Below are 27,489 nucleotides of genomic sequence, written 5' to 3'. Positions count from 1 at the left end.
GTTGGGAATGTTTAGTCTGGAGAAGAGGAGGTTGAGGGGGGACAGGATTGCTCTCTTGAAGTATATGAAGGGCTGTCACTTGGAGGAGGGCAGGGAGCTGTTCCTGTTGGCAGCAGAGGATCATAGGACTCGCAAGAATGGGTTTAAATTACGGCCGGAGAGGGAGCGGCTGGATATTAGGGGAAAAGATTTACAGTAAGAGTTGTTCAAGAGTGGAATCAGCTACCTAGGGAGGTGGTGAGCTCCCCCACCCCACCCCCCGGCAGTCTTTAAACAGAGGCTGGACAAACCCTCGTCAGGGATGCTCTAGGCTGATCCTGCACTGAGCAGGGGGTGGGACTGGATGGCCTGTCTGGCCCCTTCCAACTCTAGGATTCTATGAAGCAGATCCACTGATCTGAATCTGCTCTCACTGGCAGCTGCTCTGTAGACCCTCGGGCAGAGATCTCTCACGTCACTTCTTATCTGATCCTTTTTTATTACAAAAAACTGGAAATGCCAGGGATTGAACCAGGGACCCTTTCAGCATGCCAATCAGATGCTCTACCACTGAGCCACAGCTCCTCTCCGAACCTGCCGGCTTCAGGGCGCTTTCACGCATGCTGAATAATGTACTTTCAATCCACTTTCTGAGCACTATAGCAATTGTTTGTAAGCGGATCCTGCCATTTCAAACGATAAAATCAAGTGCACTCAAAGTTGACTGAAACAGCATTATTCGGCGTGTGTGAAAGTATCTAGTCCAAGTCAACACTCTACGCTCTAATTCTGTTGTCTTTTTTCCTCTGTTCTTTTATTTCAACTAGAATACAATACACAAGAACACTTGCATATGTTATCTTAACATTAAACAGATTCCAAAACCATTCCCAGTATATTTGTAAATACATCTCAGGTCTTCTTCCCTCGCACTTCCATCGAGCTTAATTTCATTCCAATAAATAATGAACAGTTGCAGAATTTTAAGAAATTATTCCTATAGGAAGACTTTAATTCTATTGTCATCCTTGCCAATAAGTGGCAGAGAGAAGAACCACCCAATGCTTCAGCCCAACGCACATGAAGGCAAACAAGAAATTATTACTTGATGAGTTTTCTTGTGATTACCTATTTACATGAACTGTCCAGCAAGATTTTTTTTGGGTATGAGCTTTTGAGAGACTCAACGCTCCCTTAGGCAGATACCAGACGAAGGGAGCATTGTCTATCGAAAGCTCATACCCTGAGATCTTGTTGGTCCCGAAGATGCTACTGGGCTCAAATCTAGCAGTTCTGTTCCAGACTAATATGGCTACCCTCTGGAACTAATTCCTCGAAGCTGAGCTAATGGATCGGCAACCTGTGTGAGGTTGCCAACCGTGACACTACCTGGCGAGCTTGATAGTACTCTCTCAGCAGATGATCCCTCTGGATGATGGCTTCCGTCCTCTCCTTCCTGGCCACGTCTCTCTCCTCCTTCACAGTCTCAATATCCTTGCACGCTTGATCGAGCTCCTTCTGGGCCTCAGCCTTGTCTTTCACTTCATGGCAATACTTTTCCAAGAGCTCGTTCCTCTCGCAGATGGCGCGATCGCGCTCCACTAGCGCCGAGTTGAGCTCCTACAATGAGACCAAGCATTAAGAACGTAAGAAAGGCCATGCTGGATCAGATCAAGGCCCATCAAGTCCAGTGGTCTGTTCACACAGTGGCCAGACCGAGATAGCCGATTCCACTGCTGGACGTTTACTGTAAAAAAACCTCTTACTGTAAAAAAAACCTCTTACTGTAAAAACATTTTTTTCCTAATATCCAGCCAGTACCTTTCCGCCTGTAATTTATGCCCATTATTACGAGTCCTATCTTCTGCTGCCAACAGGAACAGCTCCCTGCCCTCCTCTAAGTGACAGCCCTTCAAATACTTCAAGAGAGCAATCCTGTCCCCCCCTCAACCTCCTCTTCTCCAGACTAAACATTCCCAACTCCCTCAGCCTTTCCTCACAGGGCTTGGTCTCCAGGCCCCTGATCATCCTCATCGTTTTCCCCTGCACCCACTTGATTCTGTCCACGTTCTTCAGAATCAAGCGGGTGCAGAGAAGAGGGCCGGTAACAAATCACTTCCCCACACCGGGACCTCACAGCCCTTCCCATCCCATACCTGTCTCAGAGCTTCCATCTCCTCGCTGGCCACCCTCTTCTCCGAGGACGTGTTCTTCAGCTTGGACTCCGCCAGCTCCAGCTCCGTCTGCAGCTTGTCTACCTCCTTGATGACTTGGTCCCTCTCGCTCATGATGAGGCGGTACTCGCTGAACACGGAGTCTCTCTCCTCCTTGTGCTTCTCAGCGTCCTTCAGGGCCTTCAGCTGCATCGTCTTAAACCGCGTCACCTCCGACTGCAGCCGCTCCATCTCCCTCTGCAGCTCCTTGTTTTGGGCCGTGGCCTTGCTGAGCTCTTGCTGAACCGACTCAAATCTAAAGAAGAGGAAAGAACAGGACATATATCCAAAAGACCCTCTTTTTTTTTTGCTTCTTTGCTATCGGCCTTTACAAAAAACCAGTCTCCTTCTCCAGCTAAGGCACTCCACTAAACCTTTCGAAGACCAAATTAGATTGGAAGGGGGCAGTCAGACAAGTCTCCAAAAATCAAAAGATGGGTAGGAGAGCATGCACGTTGTTAGCTGGACTCATCTCCCTGTGGCTTCTTTCAGGATACTAAAAATAGTAAAGCATAGAATCATAGAATAGAATCGTAGAGTTGGAAGGTACCACCAGGGTCATCTAGTCCAACCCCCTGCACAATGCAGGAAATTCACAACGACCTCCCCCACATACACACTCCATGCCCAGAAGATGGCCAAGATGCCCTCCCTCTCATGTTCTGCTTAAGGTCATAGAATCAGCATTGCGGACAGATGGCCATCTAGCCTCTGCTTAAAAACCTCCAGAGAAGGAGAGCTCACCACCTCCCGAGGAAGCCTGTTCCACTGAGGAACCCGCTCTGACTGTGAGAAAATTCTTCCTAATGTCAAGACGGAAACTCTTTTGATTTAATTTCAACCCGTTGGTTCTGGTCCGACGTTCTGGGGCAACAGAAAACAACTCAGCACCCTCCTCTATGTGACAGCCCTTCAAGTACTTGAAGATGGTTCTCATATCCCCTCTCAGTCTACTCCTCTTCAGGCTAAACATACCCAGCTCCTTCAACCTTTCCTTTTCAGCCAGGCTCACTTCTGGTATTAGAGCCAAGCTGTGCAGAAAACACCTGGAGTGACAGACCACAGGTGTGTGTGGAAAGGTATGTCTTTTGACCCTAGAATTGGGCACCCGCACGCATTTCTTTATTGATAGACGGGGGAACAACAAATGACTCGGCCTGCAGAGACACACTTATGCTTAAGAGCCACAAACGAGGGCCGCTGGCTCTTAGAAAAACGGACACGTCCCTGTAATCCTCTGCTGTAAACAGCTGTGTGTTCACCCAAGGAGGGGGAGTAGATTATATCCGTTGATGGATGACCGGGAACAGAGACCGCTCTGAGCGAGAAGTCTGTGGTGTCACCAGAGCCTAGAGCCAGGGGGTTTCATAACAATTACTTGCGCAGAACCTGGTGCGGTTGCCTAATCGGGTTTGGCAGGCTTCAGCAGCCCAGGCCTCCGGGAAGCAGACTGGTTACTTCACTGCCACGTAACCAGGAGTGAAGGAGTTACAATAGCTGGTCTGTCTGTAAAGTGTCTGTGTGTGTGACGGAGAGAGAGGCAAACAGAGAGACTAACAGGACAGGTTGAAGGAGCTGGGCATGTTTAGCCTGAAGAGGAGAAGACTGAGAGGGAGACATGATAACCATCTTCAAGTCCTTGAAAGGCTGTCATAGAGAAGAGGGTGCCGAGTTGTTTTCTGTTGCCCCAGAAGGTCGGACCAGAACCAACAGGTTGAAATTAGATCCAAAGAGTTTCCATCTAGACATTAGGAAGAATTTTTTAACAGTCAGAGAGGTTCCTCAGTGGAACAGGCTTCCTCGGGAGGTGGTGGGCTCTCCTTCCCTGGAGGTTTTTAAGCAGAGGCTAGATGGCCATCTGTCAGCAAGATTCTGTGACCTTAGGGAGATCATGAGAGGGAGGGCACCTTGGCCATCTTCTGGGCGTGGAGTAGGGGTCACTGGGGGTTTGGGGGGGAGGGAATTGGGCATTTCCTGCATTGTGGAGGGGGTTGGACTAGATGACCCTGATGGTCCCTTCCAACTCTATGATTCTAACTTGATGGCACTTTTCACCACCAGGACGAATGTCACACAAAGAGTCAAGAATTTCTCTACCACCACCACCCACACACACACACAAGCAACCCCTCTGGGCAGGCTCAGTTCTCTTTCCAGCACGCCCTGGCTTGGTGCAAGTGGCAGGAAGGAGAAAGAGAGACCCCCACAGTGGGGCTGTGTGACACCCATGAACACATGAAGCTGCCTTATCCTGAATCAGACCCTCGGTCCATCGAAGTCAGTATTGTCTACTGTGACTGGCAGCGACTCTCCAGGGTCTCAGGCAGGGGTCTTTCCCATCACCTTCTTGCCTAGTCCCTTAACTGGAGATGCCGGGTATTGAACCTGGGACCTTCTGCATGTCAAGCAGAGGCTCTGCTGCTGAGCCACAGCCCCTCCCCAAAATGAGCATACAGAGCAGTAGGCCTCGGGAAGGGCCGTGCCAGCGGGAGAAGCCCCCCCGCCCCCCCAGCTCTCCCCCCATACCTTCTCAGGGAGGCGGAGTACTGCTGCTGGAAATGGATGGCCGTGTCCCGCTGCTTCATCAGCGTGTCCGTCTGCTTCTGCAGGCGCCGGTTCTCCTCTTCCGCCTGCTCCAGCCGGCTCAGGTCGGTGTTGTGGCTGGCGATCTTCTCGTTGTACCGCTTCCTCAGCGCATCGTGGTCCTTCTTCACGCCTTCCAGCTTGTCCATCGCCGTGTCATAGAGCTTGTTGAGTATCTCCGACGACCCGTTCTGCTTCATAACCTGGAAAACGAAGAAGCACGGTTTGAATAAAACTCTCCCGGCAGGGTAGACTGCCACCTTGCTTTAAGAAAAATAAAACGAGGATCCAGAGATATACCAGAGGCGACAGAAAATTTCATGTGGGTACGTGAGAATCGCAGCAGGGTCACAGGGGCATGTGGAATCTACCCTCCAACCAAGATTCACAGGCTGTTAAGGATGTGAATTCAGCCTTGTTTAATGACAAGTTTAATCACTTCTGTTGCTCCCTGTTTGTACCGTTCTGCTTCTCTGAGTTCCCTGCGAGCTCCTCCCGGGGGCCCCTTTCTCGTGGCCATGGGAGAATTTCCACTGCCCGTGTAGCCACACGCCCCACCGCCAAAAGCGGCCCTGGGCTCACCCCCCAGCCAGGCTACTCACTGTGCCAGGCTCAAGGCTTGGCGTGGCAATGCCGGCTTGATGCCAGCAACACTCTCTTGCCTTTGCCAAACAGCTTCGGGGCAGGTGTTCTTTAAAATGTATTTTAAAAAAAACAGAAAAAAACAAGAAGGGGGGGAAAAGGAAGGAAGGAAGGAAGGAAGGAAGGAAGGAAGGAAGGAAGGAAGGAAGGAAGGAAGGAAGGAAGGAAGGAAGGAAGGAAGGAAGGAAGGAAGGAAGGAAGGAAGGAAGGAAGAAAGAAAGAAAGAAAGAAAGAAAGAAAGAAAGAAAGAAAGAAAGAGAGGGAGGGAGGGAGGGAGGGAGGGAGGGAGGGAGGGAGGGAGGGAGGGAGGGAGGGAGGGAGGGAGGTTGGGAAGGGGAGATAAAGGGAGAGGAAGGAAGGAAGGAAGGAAATATTTTTTTCATAGGGGAGCAATGTATTGCAAATGCATTTTGACGCAGCAGAAGTCTGGGTAACAGCTTTACCATCTTATCTGCTCTTTGCAAAAAGTGTCTTCCCAAGAGGAGTCTGTCTGTCCCCTCTACGGCTGTCTGTCCTGAGACCGACAGCCGAGAGAAGCGGTTCTTAAATCAAAACAAACCCTTGCAAACACAACCTGCAGTTGTACTTACGTTTAAAATCTACCACAAGGGGGCGCACCAATCGCAGGAAGCCCCATTGTGGGTCCATCAGACAGGCACAACGATCAAAATGCAATAATAACACCCAAAGCAAACCACCATCAGGAGGGCAAATTAAGGAAGAGGGGCACTGTTCCCCCCTCCCCCCCCCAAGATGCACTTTAAAAAGGGGGCTTTTCTACACAGGCAACAGAGTTGCACTGTACTAAATGAGTCACAAAGTTACTTGCACAAATTATTCTAGGTTGTGGTCTATACCAGGGGTCGGCAAACTCATTAGTCAAAAGAGCCAAATATCAACAGTACAACGATTGAGATTTCTTTTGAGAGCCAAATTTCTTAAACTTAAACTATATAGGTAGGTACACTGTTTATTAACTTAATAAACTTTAATTAAAGTTTTAAGTCTTAATTAAACTATAGGTACACTGAATAAAACTTGATATCATACTTAATAGTAATCTTATTTATTGATAAAAATTAAATTGTAAGTCCCTGCCATTTTCCCCTCCCCGTCCGGAGTCCTCGTCTGGAGGCCTGGTCTACTGCCATAAAAGCCTATTGGTAGACCTGGCCTCCGGCTGAGTCCCATTGGGAGGCCAGGTCTACCCATTGGCTTTCTTGGCAGTAGACCTGGCCTCCGGAGGCCCATAGAAGCCAATTGGTAGACTTGGCCTCTGAATGGGTACTTTTCCCCCTCCTCGGAGTCCAGGTCTACCGCCAAGAAAGCCAGTGGGTAGACATGGCCTCCCAATAGGACTCAGCCGGATGCCAGGTCTACCAAAGGAAGCCCACACCGCCCAACAGTTGAGCGGGCGCAAGAGCAGGGGCTCCGAACCAAGTTCGGAGAGCCGCACACAATGGGCCAAAGAGCCGCATGCGGCTCTGGAGCCGCAGTTTTGAGACCCCTGGTCTATACTACTGTGTTTAGCTTGTTGAAACTAAGATCCTACTAGGTAATTTTTGCATAATTTAATGTTTCATGTAAAGACATGTTTTGCTTCAGTTCCTGTCTTTAGATTTCTGGTTGGTTCTACTACAATCCTATTTCATTGTTTACTGAATGCCCCATCCGGTCAATTGGATTGACTCACTCCATGTGATTACTCAGCCCTGAGTCCCAGTGAGAAAGGTGAACTATAACTAAGGTAAATAATAATAAAATAATTCCTTTCCCTAGATTTAACAGCCATTGGCTATTCATCTACCATTTCACGGGGGGGGATGAAAATTAATTTTTTTCTTGACGCTATACAGAGAAAAGTCGCAGCATCTCTCACGCAATTCACCAATCTATTTGACAGCTGGTAACGCATAAGTATCCGCTTCTCAGGTACTGTCATTCACTGTTTTATCCAGGGAGTGATATATTTATTTTGTGCAGAATTATTTTGTGAACATGTTAAAACAATGTGGGCTTGGGGGGGGGGAACCTCGATCTGGACAAAATGGGCATTTGCGTTCTTCTGTGATAATAATAAAATATTAACAATTGCTCCACAGAATTTATATTCCTGGCTAACACAACACATGACTACCGTAACGATTGTTTCAAACAAGAATGACACACAAATGCTACGAATGCACAGGAGAGCCAAAGTATAAAGTGGTATGATCTGTGGTGGAAACCTGGCTATTAATTACTGGGAGGCCACAAAAACAGCGCAGCAGATGTTCATAAGAACACATCTTTTCGTGGCCCTACTGCTGAATATATGCAAGAAATCTGAAATTGTCTCTATGGCTTCCTAATGTGTAATTTAGAAGAAAACCATAAACGTGCCAGACCATCGTTCGGTTGATTTATGCTGGTGAGCAGCATGGATATTCGTGGACCGGTCCTGATGACAGCCAGTGTGGTGTGGGGATTAAAACGTCGGACGAGGATCTGGGAAATGCAGGCTCGAATCACCACTTGTGCCGTGGAAGCTTGCTGGGTGATCCTGGGGTTCTCTCAGACACAGGCTGGTTGTGAGGAGAAGGTGGAGAAGGAAGAGGAGGAGTTGGCTTTTATATGCCAACTTTCTCTGCCACTTGAGACTCAAACCGGCTTACAACTGCCTTCCCTTCCCCTCCCCACAACAGACACCCTGAGAGGTAGGTGGTGCTGAAACAGCTCTAAGAGAGCTGTGACTAGCCCAAGGTCACCCAGCTGGCTTCGTGTGTAGGAGTGGGGAAACCGACCCGGTTCACCAGATCAGCCTCCGGCCGTTCGGAGAGGGAATCAAACGTGGTTCTCCAGATCAGACTCCACCGCTCTTAACCACTATACCACACTGGCTCTCTCTACACCACGCTGGCTCTCTATCAAGCCTTGCCATGAGGATAAGGATAGGACACTGGAGGAGTCCAGCATAGCAAGAAGTGAGAGTTCCTTCCTTCAAAGCCCCAACATGAAGAAGGCAAGGAGGGAATTCCCACGGCGGCGGCAAGCCTCAGACTCTTAAGCCAGTCAGCTGCCCTGCTGGCAGACTCCATGACCATCTCTGTTGGCGAAAGTCACTCGATCCAAACTTTCCGCCCTTCTAAGCAGTCAGTGGCTGAGCTTTTGGAAGCAGTCGGAGAGACAACCGGCCGCCAACGAAGCCTCCAAAGCCTGCCTAACAAAAGCGGGGGCCGCCTCTCGCTCCCCCATCTTTTGGGGCTAATCCGGGCGAGAAATGACCGAGGCACAGAGGAAAAATAACACGATTCGCTTTGACGTACCGAGGAGAGGAATCGTAGGGCTCCTTCGCTCTCCTGAGCGCGGCAAGAGGAAACTGGGCAGCCGGGTGAGCAGAGGCCCAAGGTTAAGATTATTCATATCCTCTGCTAGACACTGAAATGGAGCGACAGAACCAAGCCCTCGAATCGACTGAGTTCTGTATGCAGATTCAATTTAAACATGTACAGGACCCTTAAGGCCTCGGTCTCGCAAGCAGCAGCCGAGGGGGTGAACCGGCGGACGGACTCGCCACTGCGGCCTGCGCCGTAAGGCTTGCGCGACACAACGCTCCTCTACCTCAAAAAAGATTCTTGCCTATCGGCTGCATTCATACATCTTGCTGAGCCGGAATAAAGTACAAATCCCGCTCACGGCCGTCCTCCCCTCCAGCTGCCGGGTTTCTCCATTCCGGGCTCAGTTCAAAGTTTTCAAAGATGATCAACAGACACCCTGTGAGATAGGTGGGGCTGAGAGAGCTCTAAGAGAGCTGTGACTAGCCCAAGGTCACCCAGCTGGCTCCATGTGGAGGAGTGGAGAAACCAACCTGGTTCACCAGATTAGCCTCCGCCGCTCATATGGAGGAGTGGGGGAATCAAACCCGGTTCTCCAGATCAGAGTCCATGGCTCCAAACCACCGCTCTTATCCACTACACCATGCTGGCATTTTCCCTCTCACTCTGAAAGTGGTAGAATAAGGGTTTTTTTAAATCTCTTCTAATGAATTTAATGTTTTTAATTATTTGCCGCTCATAGCCTGTGAGATGGAGCAATTTGTACACCGGAATAGTTATTCTGAGGAGCCTGTTTTGGCCATCTGGGCACAACCAAAACCCCTCCTTTGTCCACACAGAATCTGTTTCCGTTGCCGAACGTTCATTACGGGAATCAGCCTGCTGCGTTAAGTTGTTTTATTTAATCAAGTTACTGTACCTCTTCCTGGAACTGGTCCAGGTCTCTCTTTGGGAAGTAAATAACAGACTCAGCACTATTTGTAGCTTTCTACCTGACTTGCACCCATACCTGTATGCAACCCATACCTGTATGCAACCTAATTACCTGATCTGACCCACTTTTCTCCATAATGTGACACGCAGCATTTTGAAGCCATCCCTGAAAGAGCATAATTGTTATACACATCCCAGAAATGCCCCTTCTTCTTTCAGGACTTCAGCTTTTAAATTAATGTAGGGGGAAAACACGTTAATCCTCCAGGACAATTGATCGAACAGGATCCAGGGGTCTTTGTAGACCAAACACTGAAGATAAGTCAGCTGTGTGATGCAGTAGCTAAAAAGGCAGCCCTTGGGCTGTATCAACAGAAGTATCGTCACTAGATCACGCGAAGTAATGGTATCGCTTGACTCTGCTCTGGTTAGACCTCACCTAGAGTACTGTGTTCAGTTTTGGGCACCACAATTTAAGAAGGATGCAGACAAGCTGGAAGGTATCCAGAGGAGGGCAACGAAGATGGTGAGGGGTCTGGAGACCAAGTCCTATGAGGAACGGTTGAAGGAGCTGGGTATGTTTAGCCTGGAGAGGAGAAGACTGAGAGGGAATATGAGAACCATCTTCAAGTCCTTGGAAGGCTGTCATACAGAGGATGGTGCCGAGTTGTTTTCTGTTGCCCCAGAAGGTTGGACCAGAACCAACGAGTCCAAGAGTTTTCAGGAAGAACTTTGTGACAGAGCGGTTCCTCAGTGGAACAGGCTTCCTCAGGAGGTGGTGGGCTCACCTTCTTTGGAGGTATTGAAGCAGAGGCTAGATGGCCATTGACATCAATGCTGATTCTTTAAACTAAGGCAGATCATGAGAGGGAGGGCAGAAGGAGCTGTGTCAGTGTTTGGCTCTTGTGGCCCCTTCTTACATGCCCAGGGTAATGCCGATCACCACTTTGGGGTCAGGAAACAATTCTTCCTCCAGGCCAGGTTGGCCAGGGATCCTGCAGGGTTTTTGTTGCCATCTTCTGGGCATGGAGAAGGGGCCACCAGGGGGGTGGGGTGGGGGAGTGAGGCAGTTTTGAGTTTCCTGCATTGTGCAGGGGGTTGGACTAGATGACCCTGGAGATCCCTTCCAACTCTATTATTCTACGGAAATAATCAAAATGTTGTTTAAATGTTTCATATTTAGCCACTTGGCAGTATTCTGGCTCTAGAAAGCAAGAAACTTTCTGGCGCTTGCAAAGTTCAACATAACACTGAATATTAATATCGCTAAATTTGAGCCCAGGAGCACCTCAGAGGTCAGGAAGATTTTCGGGGTATGAGCTTTCTAGAGTCAAAGCTCCCTTCTTCAGGCTTACAGTATCTGACAAAGGGAATGCTCTGACTCTTGAAAGCTCATACCTGGAAAACCTCCCTGGTCTCCGAAGTGCTCCTGGACTCAAATTTAGCTCTTCTGCCGCAGACCAACACAGCTACCCTCTGAAATAATCTTCATGAATATTAACATCTAATTCTACACGGATTTCTAAGTTTCTATTATCGCTTGAAATAAGCATTTTATCTGCTTTAAATGGAAACTCCTGAGGCAAGCTGGAAATAGCAACCCATTGCTTCATCGATATAGCATGCCTGAGGCTAGCCAACTTCCTCTAACGTTCAGGCAGAGTCTATTACATGTTCAAGACAGACTTTACAAAGCCGGGCCGAAAAAAGCCATGCCTCAGGCTGCTGCTGGCACCATTAAGCTGTCAGCAGAAGCGGGCACACTTTGGCAGGATCTCCTTGGCACTATTTCACTGTTACTTTATTACGGCGAGACTGAGAAAGAGTCTGACTGCTCAGTCCCTAACAAAGGGAACCTACCAAACTAGGAGACCCTAGTTCTACCTCAGAGGGTTAAGGAGATCCCACAGACAGACATGGGATCCACCAGTGATGGTGGAGACTGCCATCAAGTCACAACCAACTTATGGTGACCCTCACGGGGTTTTCCAGGCAAGAGACGTTCAGAGGTTTTCTGCTGCCTGCCTCTATGTAGTGGCCATAACCTTCTTCAAGCCCTTGAAGGGCTGTCATATAGAGGAGGGTGCCGAGTTGTTTTCTGTTGCACCAGAAGGTCGGACCAGAACAGACGGGTTGAAATTAAATCAAAAGAGTTTCCATTCTAGAGAATTAGGAAGAACTTCCTGACAGTGAGAACAGGTTTCTCAGTGGAACAGGCTTCCTCGGGAGGTGGTGAGCTCTCCTTCCCTGGAGGTTTTGAAGCAGAGGCTAGATGGCCATCTGTCAGCAATGCTGATTCTGTGACCTTAGGCAGATGATGAAAGCGAAGGCATCTTGGCCATCTTCTGGGCATGGAGTAGGGGTCACTGGGGGTGTGGGGGGGAGGTAGTTGTGACTTTCCTGCATTGTGCAGGGGGTTGGACTAAATGACCTTTATGGTCCCTTCCAACTCTATGATTCTATTCTATGAACCTGGACTTTTTTGGTGGTCTCCCATTCAAGTGCTAGCTTCCCAGATCTAGCCTGGGCCATCCAGGTTATGGCTACCAGTTCATCTTCAATTAGAAAGGAGTAAAAGAAGGGCAAGGAAATCTACCACTGGGAGCCAGAAAAGGCTGGGAGGGAGCATCTATTTGCCCAAACATTCGAGTTTCAAACAAATGAACATATGAAGCTGCCTTCTACTGAATCAGACCCTTGGTCCATCCAAGTCAGTATTGTCTGCTCAGACAGCAGCGGCTCTTCAGGGTCTCAGGCAGAAAAGGGTCTTTCACATCACCTACTTGCCTGGTCCCTTTAACTGGAGATGCCAGGGGTTGAACCTGGGACCTTCTGTGTGCCAACCAGATGCTCTACCACTGAGCCCACAGCCTCTCCCCAGCTGCTAAGCAGTACCCAAACAGAGCCATGGCCACCATGCTAAAATCATGGCCGTCTAGCACGTGGTGGATGGAACTTCCACACCAAGAGGTTGAGGTGGGGGTAAAACTGCAGCATTCCTAGGCATGAGGAACTTGGAAGTAATTTAGCCTTCCAGGCACCTTGAGGCTAGTTTGAGAGAGAGAGAGAGACAGAGGGAGAGAGAGGGAGAGACAGAGGGAGAGAATGTCTTCAGGGAGCCAAAGTACCCAAACCTGCCTTTGAAAACACATAAATGCACAAGAGGCGATATCCTTCCCAGTTCTTTTGCACGCAGCTCACAACACACAGCGTCGTCTTTCTTCCCGGTAACGAGCATCTTCTCAAAGACGTTTCCGGCCCCTGAATTCACAGGGCTGCCGGCAAACCAAGCCAGTTTTCTTTTTATAGCAGAAGCCACATAAGATGAAAGCATCTGAAGAGCTAATTAAGGAGCCTGCGATTACCAGGAGGGATACGGGAGAAATTACTACTTGTTTTAATTTATGCAACTAGAGCTTTGTTTTTAATTGGAAGCCAGCCGCGCTTCGCGGTCCCCTTTTCTGTTATCTATAGAAAGTAACGTCTCGGCATAGTAAAGGGAACGGCGTGGGAGGGACACCCCGTACGATATTCAAGTTCTTGCAAAAAAAAGAGCGAAGAAACGAATTCCCCCCTTAGCAGCCCCTTCCTCTCCACGCGCACTCCTACCAGAGCCGGACCAGAAAGCCGCGTGATACCTGCTGCTGCTGATTGTGCAGGTCGGTGATCTCTTTCTGGTCCTCGTCGTGAAGCCTCTTCATCTCCTCGCACGACTGCTGGAGGTGGTTGTGTTCTCGTACCAACTGGCTGTTCTTCCGCTTCAAGGTGTCCATGTCTTCCTTCAGCTGGGACTGGTCACTCAGCAGGCGGCTGTGTAAGGTGCTACAACGGAAAGGAAGCGGGTAAGGCCAGGTGGGAAAAGCAGCCATGAAGGAGTCGGAAAAGATCCTGAAGTGTAAAGATGAACACATGAAGCTGGCTTACGCTGAATCAGACCCCTGGTCCATTGAAGTCAGTGTGGTCTACTCTGACCAGCAGCGGCTCTCCAGGGTCTCAGGCAGGGGTCTTTCACGTCACCTACTTGCCTAGTCCCCTTAACTGGAGATGCCGGAGATTGAACCTGGGACTTTCTGCATGCCAAGCAGATGCTCTGCCACTTGAGCCACGGCCCCTCCCCAAAACATTTTATCCTGAGTCGACCATGAATACACATGAACACATGAAGCTGGCTTACGCTGAACCAGACTCTTGGTCCATCAAAGTCAGTATTGTCTACTCAGACCAGCAGTGGCTCTCCATGGTCTCAGGCTGAGGTCTTTCCCATCACCTACTTGCCCAGTCCCTTTAACAGGAGCTGCCGGGGATTGAACCTGGGACCTTCTGCATGCCAAGCAGGGGCTCCACCACTGAACCACAGTCATTAGCTACCAAGATCTAGATAATTCATGCCATCGTATTCCCGATTACTATGTACTGGCACATAAACTGGACAATGAAGACAGCTGATAGGAAGAAAGTCGATCCCTTTGAAATGTGGTGTTGGAGGAGAATGTTACGGACCCCGTGGACGGCCCAAAAAAACAAATCAGTGGGTTCTAGATCAAATCAAGCCCGAACTGACCCTATAAGCTAAAATGACTAAACTGAGGCTATCGTATTTTGGTCACATGATGAGGAGACAAGAGTCACTGGAAAAGACAGTCATGCTAGGAAAGGTTGAGGGCAGCAGGAAAAGAGGAAGACCCAACAAGAGATGGATGGACTTCATCAAGGAAGCCACGGCCCTCAATTTGCAAGACCTGAGCAAGGCTGTCAAATACAGGACATTTTGGAGGACGTTGATTCATGGGGTCGCCATGAGTCGGAAGCGACTTGACGACACTTAACACATTTTGTTGCTGCGCCCACCGTGCCGTGCCAGAATTCCAAAGTTCCCGCAGGTGCAAAAAGGCTGGGGACCCCTCCTCCTCTAGAGTAGAAAATCCTTTCATCTGGATGAGGGCAGCCAGTCACAAGCCTTGTCTTACAATCCCCCCCCCCCACTTTCAGATAAGCTTGTCGGGTGCCAAAGAAGTCCTGCGCCCGAAGATACTGCCCTGCTTGGTTTCGACCAACTCTTCACACCATGCCTCGCCTTAAATTAGGCTCCCACCTTGCTCCCGTAAGGGATGAATGCTCATGTCGTTTGCTCTCTGCTTTCTAAGGGGGCCGGGTGTGCTGGAGAGACGTCTGACTGACCACAGCCTTTTGTGTTCCCAAAGGCAGAGGGCCGTTTTCTTTCCTTCTTCTCCTCCTTTTCTCTTTGCCGTCACTGGCACAACTTGCACAACCGTGTTTGCCTCCACCACCATCTAATTCAATTTAGTCTGCTGCGCAACCTGCATTCAGCGTTGAGATGACAACTGCAGAGTTGGAACGGTGCCGCCATCCTCTGAAATGGCTTCCTTTCTCTCTCTCTCTCTCTCTCTCTCACACACACACACACACAATTTTGTGTTGTTTTGTACTGAACATCCTGTCTGAGGAAGAATTTCTAAAGAACACAAAAGCTTTGTACCCCTGTGTTGTGATATTTTGATGCTATACAGCTTTTGTTTTTGGAAAATCAGATGGGAAAGTAAGAAGGGCCCTGCTGGATCAGACCAGTGAGGGTCCATCTATTTCCACATCCACCACCCGATGGCCAACCACCAGCCCTGGGGGGTAGGGTTGCCAACCTCCAGGTACTAGCTGGAGATCTCCTGCTATTACAGCTGATGTCCAGCCGACAGAGATCAGTTCCCCTAGAGAAAATGGCCCCTTTGGCAATCAGACTCTATGGCACTGAAGTCCCTCCCCTCCCCATACCCCGCCCTCCTCAGGCTTCTCCCCAAAAACCTCCAGCTGGTGGCGAAGAGGGACCTGGCAGCCCTACTGGGGCGGGGGGGGGGCGACCAAGCAGGGCATAGGGACTGAGGCGTTTCCCCTGAGTTCGCTTCCTAGCGCTGCTGTTCAGAGGTAGACTGCGTCTGGATTCAGAGGTTCGCCGTTATGACTAGGACCGGAGTAGAGAAAAATCACAGCCGTAACAAGGGGACGGGATATTTTTATATATGAACAGAAGAGATTTGGCAGAACAATTTTGCTATTCAAAAGCTGTTTAGGGTGTCAATAACTTTTTAAAAAAAATTCTTCAATAACACTTTTTTGCTTCTTTTTTGCTTTATTTACTGGGAGTGGCCTGACCCTACCCGGGCCAGAGTTGGTTACGTTACAGCACCGAGGCAGAGTCAGCCTGGACAACGCTGGTGTGAATTCTTAGTGAAGCCCCCATTTTCCATGGTGGCAATGGTGTGAATTATTATTTAGGTGCAGTTTTATGCTGCCAATTTGCTTTGAGCTCTCAGGCAGACAATGAAACAGATATTCTATTAAATGGAGAGATAAAACCTTTAAAAGGTTGCCATGGAGCTGAACTCTCATAAGAACATAAGAAAAGCCCTGCTGGATCAGACCCAGGCCCATCAAGATCCAGCAGTCTGTTCATACCGTGGCCAACCACATGCCTCTAGGAAGCCCACAAGCAAGACGACTGCAGCAGCATTTATCCTGCCTGTGTTCCACTGCGCCTACTATAATAGGCATGATCCTCTGATACCGTAGAGAATAGACATGCATCATGACTAGTATCCATTTTGACCAGTAGCCATGGATAGCCCTCTCCTCCATGAACATGTCCACTCTCCTCTTAAAGACTTCTAACTCTATGATTCTATGATTCTATTCTATGACTTCCAAGTTGGCAGCCATCACTGCATCCTGGCGCAGGGAGTTCCCACCATTTAACTCTCCCCACTTAATAGGCTACTCCGGCGCTTCCCCTGGAGAGAACTATTACCCATCTCAGGTCAGTAACAAATGACAAGTCTGGATTTTGGGACACGGTCAGCATGCTGCGGACTGCCGTGTCGACCGCTTGTACAGAATTATTATTAAAGTCAATTCCCCACCTAGTTTTTTGCTTGAATGTGCGTTAGCCAGCTTGGTGTAGTGGTTAAGAGCGGTGGTTTGGAGCGGGGGAGTCTGATGTGGAGAACCGGGTTTGATTCCCCACACCTCCGCATGGGCAGCGGAGGCTAATCTGGTGAACTGGATTTATTCCCCCCACTCCTCCACACAAAGCCAGCTGGGTGACCTTGGGCTAGTCCCACCTCTCTCAGCCCCACCTGCCTCACAGGGTGTCTGTTGTGGGGAGGGGAAGGGAAGGCAATTGTAAGCCAGTTTGAGTCTCCCTTAAGTGGTAAAGAAAGTCAGCATATAAAAACCAACTCTACTTCTTAAGATTTCCAAGTGAAATCTGCCAAAGGTGGTCTACGGACTTTAACCCTAATAAACTGTGTTCGAATCCAACAAATTGGACATCAGAACTAGAAAGCAACAGAGGACAGGAGATGCTTCGCTTGAGTCCTAATTGGTCTTAGGGGAATCCTCATTAATGCTGCCGTTTACTTCAAAGTCCTTCAAACCTAGAGCTAAGTCAGGCGAGAAAGAGAGAAAGAGGAGAGAGAGAAGAGAGAGATTGCATCTTCCCATTCAGACAGGAGAAAGTCACAGAATCGTCACCACTCTGCTTTTTGTTCTCCTCCCAGCTCAGCTTATGATCCATCACAATTTTTTTCAGACGCCAATTCTCCATCTGCAAAGATTAAACCTCTAATCCTCAATCAGCTTCCAAAAAGCTCTTAACTCTGACCCCTGACCAATGTTTAAAATCATGATGTTGTAAAAGCATCCCCCGAAGACAAGGAGACCCGCTGTTACATAAGGCCTCCGGCTATCGAGACACCCACCGGGTACCATTTATGGGCAGAGGGAGAACCCAAAAGGGCATCTTCAGACTGCATCTCTGCCTGGTGCATTTACTTACTGATAAAAATCAGCCTCCTTGGCCGCCTCCTCGCATCTTTTCAGCGTCTTGGTGTGCTGGTTCTGCAGAGACTGGAGGTCCGACATCGCTTTCATGCACTGTACCTTCAACCTTTCATAATCGTGGTTTGGTTTGGGGCTCGGCCTGCCACGAAAGGAAACTGTCAGGGGTCGGATGACATAACAAGCCGCAACCTTAAAATAGCGCTGATTCAAAACGTTACATACTTTTACAACACTGATGCACTACATACTTTTAAGTATTAATTTAAACAAAATGACTTGGAACTGCAAATATTGGTAGAATCATAGAGTTGGAAGGTACCCCCAGGGTCATCTAGTCCAACCCCCTGCACAATGCAGGAAATTCACAACTACCTCCCCACCCCACCCCCAATGATCCCTACTCCATGCCCAGAAGATAGCCAAGATGCCCTCCCTCTCATCATCTGCCTAAGGTCATAGAATCAGCATTGCTGACAGATGGCCATCTAGCCTCTGCTTGAAAACCTCCAAGGAAGGAGAGCTCACCACCTCCCAAGGAAGCCTGTTCCGCCGAGGAACCTCTCTGACTGTTAGAAAATTCTTCCTAATGTCTAGATGGAAACTATTTTGATTTAATTTCAGCCCGCTGGTTCTGGTCCGACCTTCTGGGGCAACAGAAAACAACTCGGCACCCTCCTCTATATGACAGCCCATTCAAGTACTTGAAGACGGTTATCATATCCCCTCTCAGTCTTCTCTTTTCAGGCTAAATAATACCCAGCTCCTTCAACCTTCCCTCATAGTAGCGTTAAGCTATCTTACAGGATAGCGAGAAAGCAAAGGAAAGGTGTGTTTCCTAGAAAGGAACATTCTGCGCGCTGGCAGAAGCTTTATTGATGCCAATGGGGGTACCAAACTAGTATGTTTAAAGGTGCTAATCGGCTAATTCAGGATTCCCCAACACGGCACCATTTTTTGCTATGTTTTTTAGAGCTGTGTTTTTGGATTTACTATGGTATTATTGTTTTAAAATGTTTTAAATGTTTTAAAACATTTCATTTTGGTGATGATGAAAGGCAGGAATTGAAACACTGAAATAAACACAGCTAGATCTGAGTCCAGGAGTACCTTAGAGACCAAAAAAAGGTATTTATTACATTCCACAACCAGCAAATACAGCAGAAGTAACACCAACAAGATTTTTGGGGAAACCTTAGAGACCAACAAGATTTTAGGGGTATATCAGCTTTCGTAAGTCAGATACCCCCTGTGTCAGATACCACTGAGGGGGCGTGGCTCAGTGATGGAGCATCTGCTTGGCACGCAGAAGGACCCAGGTTCAATCCCCGGCATCTCCAGTTAAAGGGACTAGGAAAGTAGGTGATGTGAAAGACCCCTGCTTGAGACCCTGGAGAGCCGCTGCCGGTCTGAGCAGACAATACTGACTTTGATGGACCAAGGTTCTGTTTGGAGAGGGGCCGTGGCTCAGTGGTAGAGCATCTGCTTGGCATGCAGGAGGTCCCAGGTTCAATCCCCGGCATCTCCAGTTAAAGGGACCAGGCAAATAGGTGATGGGAAAGACCCCTGCCTGAGACCCTGGAGAGCAGCTGCCGGTCTGAGTAGACAAGACTGACTTGGATGGACTGAGAGGGATCTGATTCAGTACAAGGCAGCTACATGTGTTCATGTGTTCAACTGACTCTCGAAAGCTGATACCCTTAAATGCTTGCTGGCCTCTAAGGTGCTACCTGGACTGGAATCCAGCTGTTCTACTGCAGACAAACAGAAGCCAGCTTAAAGAAATCTGTCCCTGCGCACAGGCCCAGAAGTGCTTTCCAGAGCAATTCTTCCTGCACTCAAATCTCTTAACGTTTGGGCACGCCCGCTGCAGAGCACACACCCACCACACAGGAAGTGCGTCGCCATGTTTGTCAAAACAAGTCCCCACACAGGAAAGGCGGTGCTTCGTGGGATCTCCGGCCCACAGAAGCCGCGCTTAAGAAACCCCGGGAGCAACCCCTCGCAGGGGGCTCAGCTTATTCTTCTCTTACCTGCAGTCGTCAAAGGTTGACCCGGGAGAGGAGAGTGCCAGGCGCTTCCGCAGTTCGTCCCGCTCACGGGTCACCTGGCGGAGCTGAAACAGAACCGTCTCCAGCTTCTCGTTCATCTGCCTCACGTCTACGACCGCCGGGGGCGGCGAGGAGGTTTTGCCCGTCGTACCTGTGGCCAGACGCAAGTCAACAAGGCAGAATCGTAAGAGGTCAAATAAAATCAAGTTTATTTACGGTCAAAGACCAGCAGCAGTTGACATCGTTCCAGCCATATTAAAATTATCGGATATCACCATTACAATGATACATCACATCTCTGCTCCAAGGTGCTAAATCCCTAGTCTAAACAGATGACTACTGTACTCTACTCCAATTTATGGGCAAGGACATCTCATCACACACACCTGCACACAATTTGTTAATATACCGCATTAGCAAAAAGTACATTTAAAACACCTAAATACATTAACTATAATTAACAAGAGTGTTTAAAATTTAAGCTACCTTCTTCTGTCTTATTGAGCACGCCAGCGCACAAAATGTTTGCCACCTTAAAGGTGGTTTCACTGGGACAGTCAGTGAGGAGGTCAGTATAAAAGGAATTTAGTCTGCCTGGATATTTGTGCAATATTGGGCTGATAAACCTAGATCTAATCTCCTGATAGACATAAGAGGTATGGAAAGCTTCCTTTAAACCGTCCCTTTGCCGGTGGAGTCGGCAACACGAAGGGGTTCTCCTCACACGGGGCGCATGTCAGGACAGCGGGGTGACAATCTTCCTCAGGGCACCAAGCCTTGTAAACTGACCTGTGTGTAGCAGCAACAAAAGTCGGCATGTATATCCCATTCACCAGGAGTTACAAAAGATTCTTCAACAAAAATTTATGCTTGACCTTAAGAACATGCTGTTAGGTATTTTGCCACCAGAACTTCCTTCGCAATGTAAAGTCTTGTTTAAGTACGCAACCACTGCGTAACCAGAGTCATCCTAGCAAGGAAATTGAAACAACCACCACTTCCAGACACAGAAGAATGGAAGGATAAATGAATGGACTATGCCACCCTGGCCAAAATGACCTACACGGCAAAAAAACCCAGTGATGAGACACAAGAACAGTTTAATGAAAAATGGAAATCATTCTACAGATATGTTGAGGCTCAGTGCCAATAGAAATAAAAATAGTAACCTCATATTATAAAATAACAACGTAATTTCAAGTTTAGAGTAGGAAACTGCTACGCTCACTGCAATAGGTTAAATGTTAGACGTAGAGGGTGTTTGTTTTTTGAACGCTGGTATAATTTAGCCAGAACAACAGAAGGTAAAATTAATAATGCTGTCTGCTGGATTAGCCTCTATGTTTATGTCTATACTATCTTTTTCTTTATGGCAAGATGGATTCCCTCTTATTTTACCCATTCCCTTTTTTCCTTCTATATCCCTATCATATTATAAAACTAATAAAATATTTCCCCCAAAAAGCCGATATATATAGGAGGATGCCCCAAATACACTCCCCCATCCTGCTAGCCCAGATCCCGCAAACCACAATAAAGCAAGGAAATGTCCAGCCCTGTGGATAAGAACAGCCTCAAAGCAATGTGGATATTTCAGCGATCATCCAAATAGCAGAACGCCTACTCTCGAAACACATCTTCATCTCCATGGGTACCAGTTCTCCCCCACCCCACCCCTGCCAATTCCGTGCCATTTCACACATTACATGGCAACAACAAATCCAGATTTGCTTATATGACACTCAAAACAGAGCAGTAGCCAGTCTTGGTTTTCTAGCAAGCGGATGTGTAGAAACACGTCTGTTTTTGCACAGTTCTTCCCAACAAGGTCCCCAAAATGGCCTGCGGCACCTTCTCCCCTCCTCCACTTCATCCTTACCACCGCCCTGTGAGATAGGTTCAGCTGAGTGACTGTTAAGTTCCCATGGCAGAGCAGGGATCCGAACCTGGATCTCCCAGATTCTAGTTCTATCTTGGGGTGGTGGTGGCAATTTGTGGGGCTGGGGCGAGAAAAACAGTGCCTCTATGGGCAGGTCCTGAAAAAAAATTCTTCTTAGGAAGAACTTCCTGACAGTCAGAGCGGTTCCTCAGAGGAACAGGCTTCCTCGGGAGGTGGTGGGCTCTCCTTCCTTAGAGGTTTGAAAGCAGATGCTGGATGGCCATCTGTCAGCAATGCTGATTCTGTGACCTTAGGCAGAAGATGAGAGGGAGGGCATCTTGGCCATCTTCTGGGCATGGAGCAGGAGTCACTGGGGGTGTGGGGGGAGGTTGTTGTGATATTCCTGCATTGTGCAGGGGGTTGGACTAGATGACCCTGGTGGTCCCTTACAACTCTATGATTCTATGATTCTAAAACATACACCTTTCCATTCCACATGGCGTCCAAGGTCCTATACCAAGCCAGGTTTAGGAAATACTGCAACACGGTGGGAGAAAAACATAGATACAGGACAAATGGGAGAATGACATCGAGCCTCCAGATCCACACGTCGATGTCTTCTGCAGTATGAATTCTTACAGATTTTGAAGTTCAATGTGGGTAATTTGAGCTCTATGGAATGCAATCAGTATGAAGTCACAAGAAGAAGAAGAGTTGGTTTTAATATGCCAACTTTCTCTACCACTTAAGGCAGAATCAAACCGGCTTACCATCACCTTCCCTCCCCCTCCCCGCAACAAACGCCCTGTGAGGTAGGTGGGGCTGAGAGAGCTGTGACTAGCCCAAGGTCACCCAGCTGGCTTCGTGTGTTGGATTGGGGAAACCAACCTGGTTCACCAGATTAGCCTCCGCCGCTCATGTGGAGGAGTGGGGAATCAAACCCGGTTCTCCAGATCAGACTCCACCGCTCCAAACCACCGCTCTTAACCACGACACCACGCTGGCTCTACAACCATGGCAAAAACACTAAAAGTTCTGCTTTTCTTCACGGTGAATATCCTGTAAGGTTCCACAGCGTTGTTCTGTGTGACTCGGCATATGCTCCGAGCGGCCCTTTAGCTCATGTGTGTGTGTGGGGGGAAGAAATGCCAACACCCTTCCCTTCCCTTAGAGAGCACATTTCGCTAAGAGGCTTTTTTATTTCATCTGACAGCTTAACTTCAACGGGAAGGAAGTAACCTGGGCACCCAGCTCCATCTCCCTTCTCTTCTTTCTTCCACCTGACCGGACGCTTCGACAACCACAACCCTCCCCATTCTCCACTCCCGTCCCTTCCCACACACCCGGGCCTGGAGACCAAGACCCCGTTTTCTAAACTATTCCTCCCTTTTTAGCAACGCTATTCTTTTCAGACAAACTGGATTTGTCGAAACATATTTATTGCGACCACTGCCAAATGCAGCTTGTCTGTCGGCTTCAATAAGTGCTTCGCAACTCTCCTTTTTTAAAAAAACCACTTAGCCCTGAGAAGTGATCATTAGGGGGGGGGGTCACCTTTCTGGCATCCCTCCGAGTTGCTCGGTTCCATCCCAGCCACTGAAGCGCGCTTGTGGCTCTAATAGGGGAACTGCCTCGATTCCCCACTCCTCCACACAAGCGGTGGACTCTAATCTGGAGAACCGGGGTTGGTTTCCCCCACTCCTCCTCCACGTGAAGCCTGCTGGGTGACCTTGGGCCAGTCATGGTTCTCTCCGAACTCTCTCAGCCCCACCTACCTCACAAGGTGCCTGTTGTGGAGAGGGGAAGGGAAGGTGAACACATGAAGCTGCCTCATACTGAATCGGACCCTCGGTCCATCAAAGTCAGTACTGTCTACTCAGACCGGCAGCGGCCCTCCAGGGTCTCAGGCAGAGGTCTTTCACATCACCTACTTGCCTGGTCCCTTCAACTGGAGATGCCGGGGATTGAACCTGGGACCTTCTGCGTGCCAAGCAGATGCTCTACCACTGAGTCGCTCTGAGACTCCTTAAAGGTAGAGAAAAGCAGGGTAAAAAAAACAACTCTTCTTCTTTGGCTGAAAAGTGGTGGAGAAATTCAGCAACAGACAAACAGGACCTCCTACAAAGGATGCGCCCCATTAAAACCTCTGCATGCTTCTTGGCCAGGCCGTTCAGACTGGCTCATCCTTTTCCGACCTCCATGCTCGAGAGCTGCCGTCAGAGGGAGGGCCCATGGGGAGAAGGCTTCCATCTGAGCATCAGATTTCCCACCCAGAGGAAGAAAACGAAAACACATCTTCTCCCACTGGCAGCTTCACCCAGGGGCGACAGGGAAGATCGTAATCCGTAAAAAAGGCCGTTCTGACGTCACGCACACCGACCCGTCATGGCTCAGCTCAATTATTATACAGGGGAGAAGACGAGACTAATAAAAGGAAAGAGTCTATTTACAGGCAATTATTGTGTTACCAACTGGGTGTGGTGTGAAAGAACACAGAAGGAAAGAAGAACGCAGAAGTTTCCCAACTGCGGGGCAGAAAATGGACACCTCTTCTTCCTTAAAAGTTAGCATTATAAGCGCCCTCAACACAACCCAGAATAATCAAGAAGATCCTCCCTGTTTGTTTTGTGGAGTTAGGGGTTTCATCGGGGTGGTGGGGCAAGGGAAGGAAAAAAGGTTCCCGCAGACTTCTCCCACCTGGTCAACCATGGCTAGCGCTGGGCCAGCCCTACATCTCTCCCACCCCTCCGTTAACGAAGATGTGAGCATTTTGAGTTTCTATAACAACAACAGGAACAGCACTGACCATTATTTTTACAGTCAGGCCCTGCTGGAGCGGCCGGCGCCTCCCTCCCAGCCCCCGGGCCCAGTATGGCGCTCACCTCGGGCACAGCTGGCGGCTCGGGCCTCCCCCCCCCCCGCCATGCAACACCCCGTCCCTTCCGCATCACAGCCGCCCGGGCTTGAGGGGTGTTTGCATTCTCACACTGCCTGCAGAGCTGTGGCTCAGTGGCAGAGCCTCTGCTTGGCATGCAGAAGGGCCCAGATTCAGTCCCCGGCGGCATCTCCAGTTAAAGGGACCAGGCAAGTAGGTGATGTGAAAGACCCTTTTCTGCCTGAGACCCCGGAGAGCAGCTGCCGGTCTGAGTAGACAATACCGACTTTGATGGACCGAGGGTCTGATTCAGTATAAAGCAGCTTCATGTGTTTATGGGAGGGGCCATGGCTCAGTGGTAGAACATCTGGCTGGCATGCAGAAGGTCCCAGGTTCAATCCCCAGTGGCATCTCCAGTTAAAGGGACTAGGCAGGTAGGTGATGTGAAAGACCCTTTTCTTCCTGAGACCCTGGAGAGCCACTGCCGCTCTGAGTAGACAAGACTGATTTTGATGGACCGAGGGTCTGACTCAGTATAAGGAAGCTTCATGTGTTCAATAGAGCCCGCCTGTATAGAAGAGGACCAGGACATAAGCGCATTCCGTTGTCATCGTGGTAATAGCAAGTAACATTGTTGGGGTCCATCCCATCTGGGCCCCTAAAAACTTAACAGCTGTTTCCACCAAAATGGTGTCTGCAACACACCCTGTGTGAACGGGGACACCTTTCCTCAAGATCAGCCCTCATGCATGTATTAAACACGCCGTTCAGTCTTTAACAACCTCCACGCCAGGAGACAGCTTAGCTCGACGGCACGTAGGGAATCCAAGTCAGCTTCAGGGTTTGGCACGCGGCGGCGTCGAGAGCTCGTCATTCAACAAATCAGTCTTCAAAAGGCAAAAAACCCAACCCCTGGAGGCCGGGAATTCTGGGCTAAATAATCCTGAGTCTGTCATCTTTTGCTACCTAAACTGTCTCGCCGATATGAAATTCACAAAACCGAAGAAGGCTACCGCAATGCTGTTAACAGCTACGATGAACAAACTGAAAAATACTTAGTCTGAAAAGGCCTAGAGTGAAGGGGAAAAAGTTTCCAGAATGATTAAGCAGAAGCGCCACTTAATACTAAATGACGCGTCCCCTTCACATATAGAAGTAGTGTGTTTTTAAGGAGAAAGAATTGCTATTTAACAACAAAGCCCTTAAGTAGCATGCTTGGTATCTGAAGCAAGATATGATACCAAATACTGAAGAGTGATAAATTAAACAGAGGACGGTAGAGATTTTTCTGATTTAAATGCTTCATCATTTTGTTTTCAGAAAAAGAGTGGTTTTTATATCCCGCTTTTCTCTACCTTTAAGGAGTCTCAAAGCGGCTTACAACTGCCTTCTCTTCCCCTCCCCACAACAAACACCTTGTGAGGTAAGTGAGGCTGAGAGAGTTCAGAGAGAACTGTGACTAGCCCAAGGTCACCCAGCAGGCTTCATGGGGAGGAGTGGGGAATCGAACCCGGTTCACCAGATTAGAGTCCACCGCTCTTTACCACTACACCACGCTGGTTCTCTCCACAAGTGAACGGAATAACATAAGAAGAGTTATACGAACATAAGAAGTTATCTGCAATACAAATATCTTGCTACACAAGAATGAAAACTTCAAAAAGAGAATTCAGGTCTATTTTAATGCGTGTGTATTTTGAGGAGAGTACACCAGCAGCCACCGTGTTGTAGCAGTCAGAATGTAAGACTAGGATCTGGGAGACCCAGGTTTGAACCCCCTCTCTATCATGGACACTCGCTGGATGATCACTTTCTCTAAGCCAAACCAACCCCACAAGGCTGTTGTGAAGATTAGACAAAGGAGGGGGAAACAATGTTGTAAACCGGTTTGAGTTCCCAGCGGGGAGAAAAAGATGAGATATAAACAACTAAATAAATATGGAAATAGATCCATTTAAGAGTAACAGGCAGCTGAAAGCAAACAACCCCAGCCACTTCACAAACCCAGAGTATCACTTACCAGTACTGCTTAGAGAACTGCTGCTTTCCGAGTCTGATGGCATTATGGACAGGACACTGTACGTTGACCCTGGAACGAAGGAGGGGAAAATTAGTGGCTTAATTGCCGTCTCCGTTCCCCAAGACCTGCAGTTTGCAAGCAGCAGGGCCAAGAGGAACCTCTTCTGCCGCCTCCCAAGTCCCAACCCTCCTCTTCCACAGCTCAGAATGTAATTGCACCAAAATATGGGTCCACGAAACAGAACAGGGGTCCTCCGTAGGGTGTTCCTTGGGTGCCACAGTGCCCATCGGCACTTCTCCTGGCACCCACTTAAGTGCTTTCAGAAAATGGGCAGCAGGGCTGGGTGCGGCATTTGCCTGGCGGGTCTTCTGATGGGCTGTGCACATTAAATAGGATTTGCTCTGTCCCTCTTCGCTATCGGTGAGAGTTTTTTGGGGTGAAGCCTGAGCAGGGTGGGGTTTGGGGAGGGGACTTCAATGCCATAGAGTCCAACTGCCAAAGCGGCCATTTTCTCCAGGGGAACTGATCTCTGTCGGCTGGAGACCAGTTGTAATAGCAGGACATCTTCTGCTATTACCTGGAGTTTGGCAACCCTATCCGTTAAAAGGTTATCCTGGTTAAACAGAACTTTTGCCTGAAATTTTGAAGTGTTCATATGAGAGTTATGTGTGACCTCAGGCTCTACCTCCTACGGCCGCCATTTTGTGGTTGTGCCCCACACACTGGGGGTCAGAATCCCAAAGACGCCAGCAGGCTCCAAATGTTGGAGACCCCAGAAATAGAACTTGTCTGCTGAACAGTTGAACCACCCAAAAACCCGAAAGCTTTCCCACGGTTTGGGCCCACACGCTCGGGGGGGGGGGGGGGTCTGGCACTGTTCTTTTGCCCCCGTGCTATGAAACCTCCCCAATCTTGGACAGAGTTTAAGGGAAAGTTTACTCGCTGCATATTTACACACAGTTCTGTCAGAGTTGTGATTAGTATCTAGGATCTGGGAAAAAAATTTAAATGTCAAGTGATTCTCGACCCCAACGAAGCAATGGCATAAAGGGAAACCCATTAAGCAATTTAATGAAGTGCAGCCAGCCTTGTTATGAGCTGTGACAGAACTCTTGGGGAAAGGTACACTCCCCCCACCCCACCCCCACCCCC

At 48.8% G+C, this 27,489-nt stretch overlaps 1 protein-coding gene across 1 annotated transcript in view; it reads right to left on the bottom strand.

Annotated features, from left to right (window-relative positions):
• DLG5 (discs large MAGUK scaffold protein 5) overlaps positions 1 to 26,398 on the bottom strand; it is a 68,696-nt gene extending 42,298 nt beyond the window's left edge. The window contains exons 1-7 of the mRNA XM_056848469.1: positions 26,338 to 26,398; positions 19,546 to 19,714; positions 17,511 to 17,654; positions 13,303 to 13,486; positions 4,719 to 4,978; positions 2,136 to 2,448; positions 1,369 to 1,599 (exon numbers count right to left, since the gene is read on the bottom strand). Coding sequence (XP_056704447.1) covers positions 1,369 to 1,599; positions 2,136 to 2,448; positions 4,719 to 4,978; positions 13,303 to 13,486; positions 17,511 to 17,654; positions 19,546 to 19,714; positions 26,338 to 26,380 — 1,344 coding nt within the window. The 5' untranslated portion in view covers positions 26,381 to 26,398. The remainder of the gene's footprint in view (positions 1 to 1,368; positions 1,600 to 2,135; positions 2,449 to 4,718; positions 4,979 to 13,302; positions 13,487 to 17,510; positions 17,655 to 19,545; positions 19,715 to 26,337) is intronic.
• Between the last annotated feature and the right edge of the window lie 1,091 nt (positions 26,399 to 27,489).

Source organism: Euleptes europaea, chromosome 4 (genome assembly GCF_029931775.1).
Source record: "Euleptes europaea isolate rEulEur1 chromosome 4, rEulEur1.hap1, whole genome shotgun sequence".
In the NCBI taxonomy this organism is placed as follows: domain Eukaryota; kingdom Metazoa; phylum Chordata; class Lepidosauria; order Squamata; family Sphaerodactylidae; genus Euleptes; species Euleptes europaea.
Note: the sequence above shows the minus strand (reverse complement) of the source record. Positions and strands in the feature narration are given on the sequence as shown.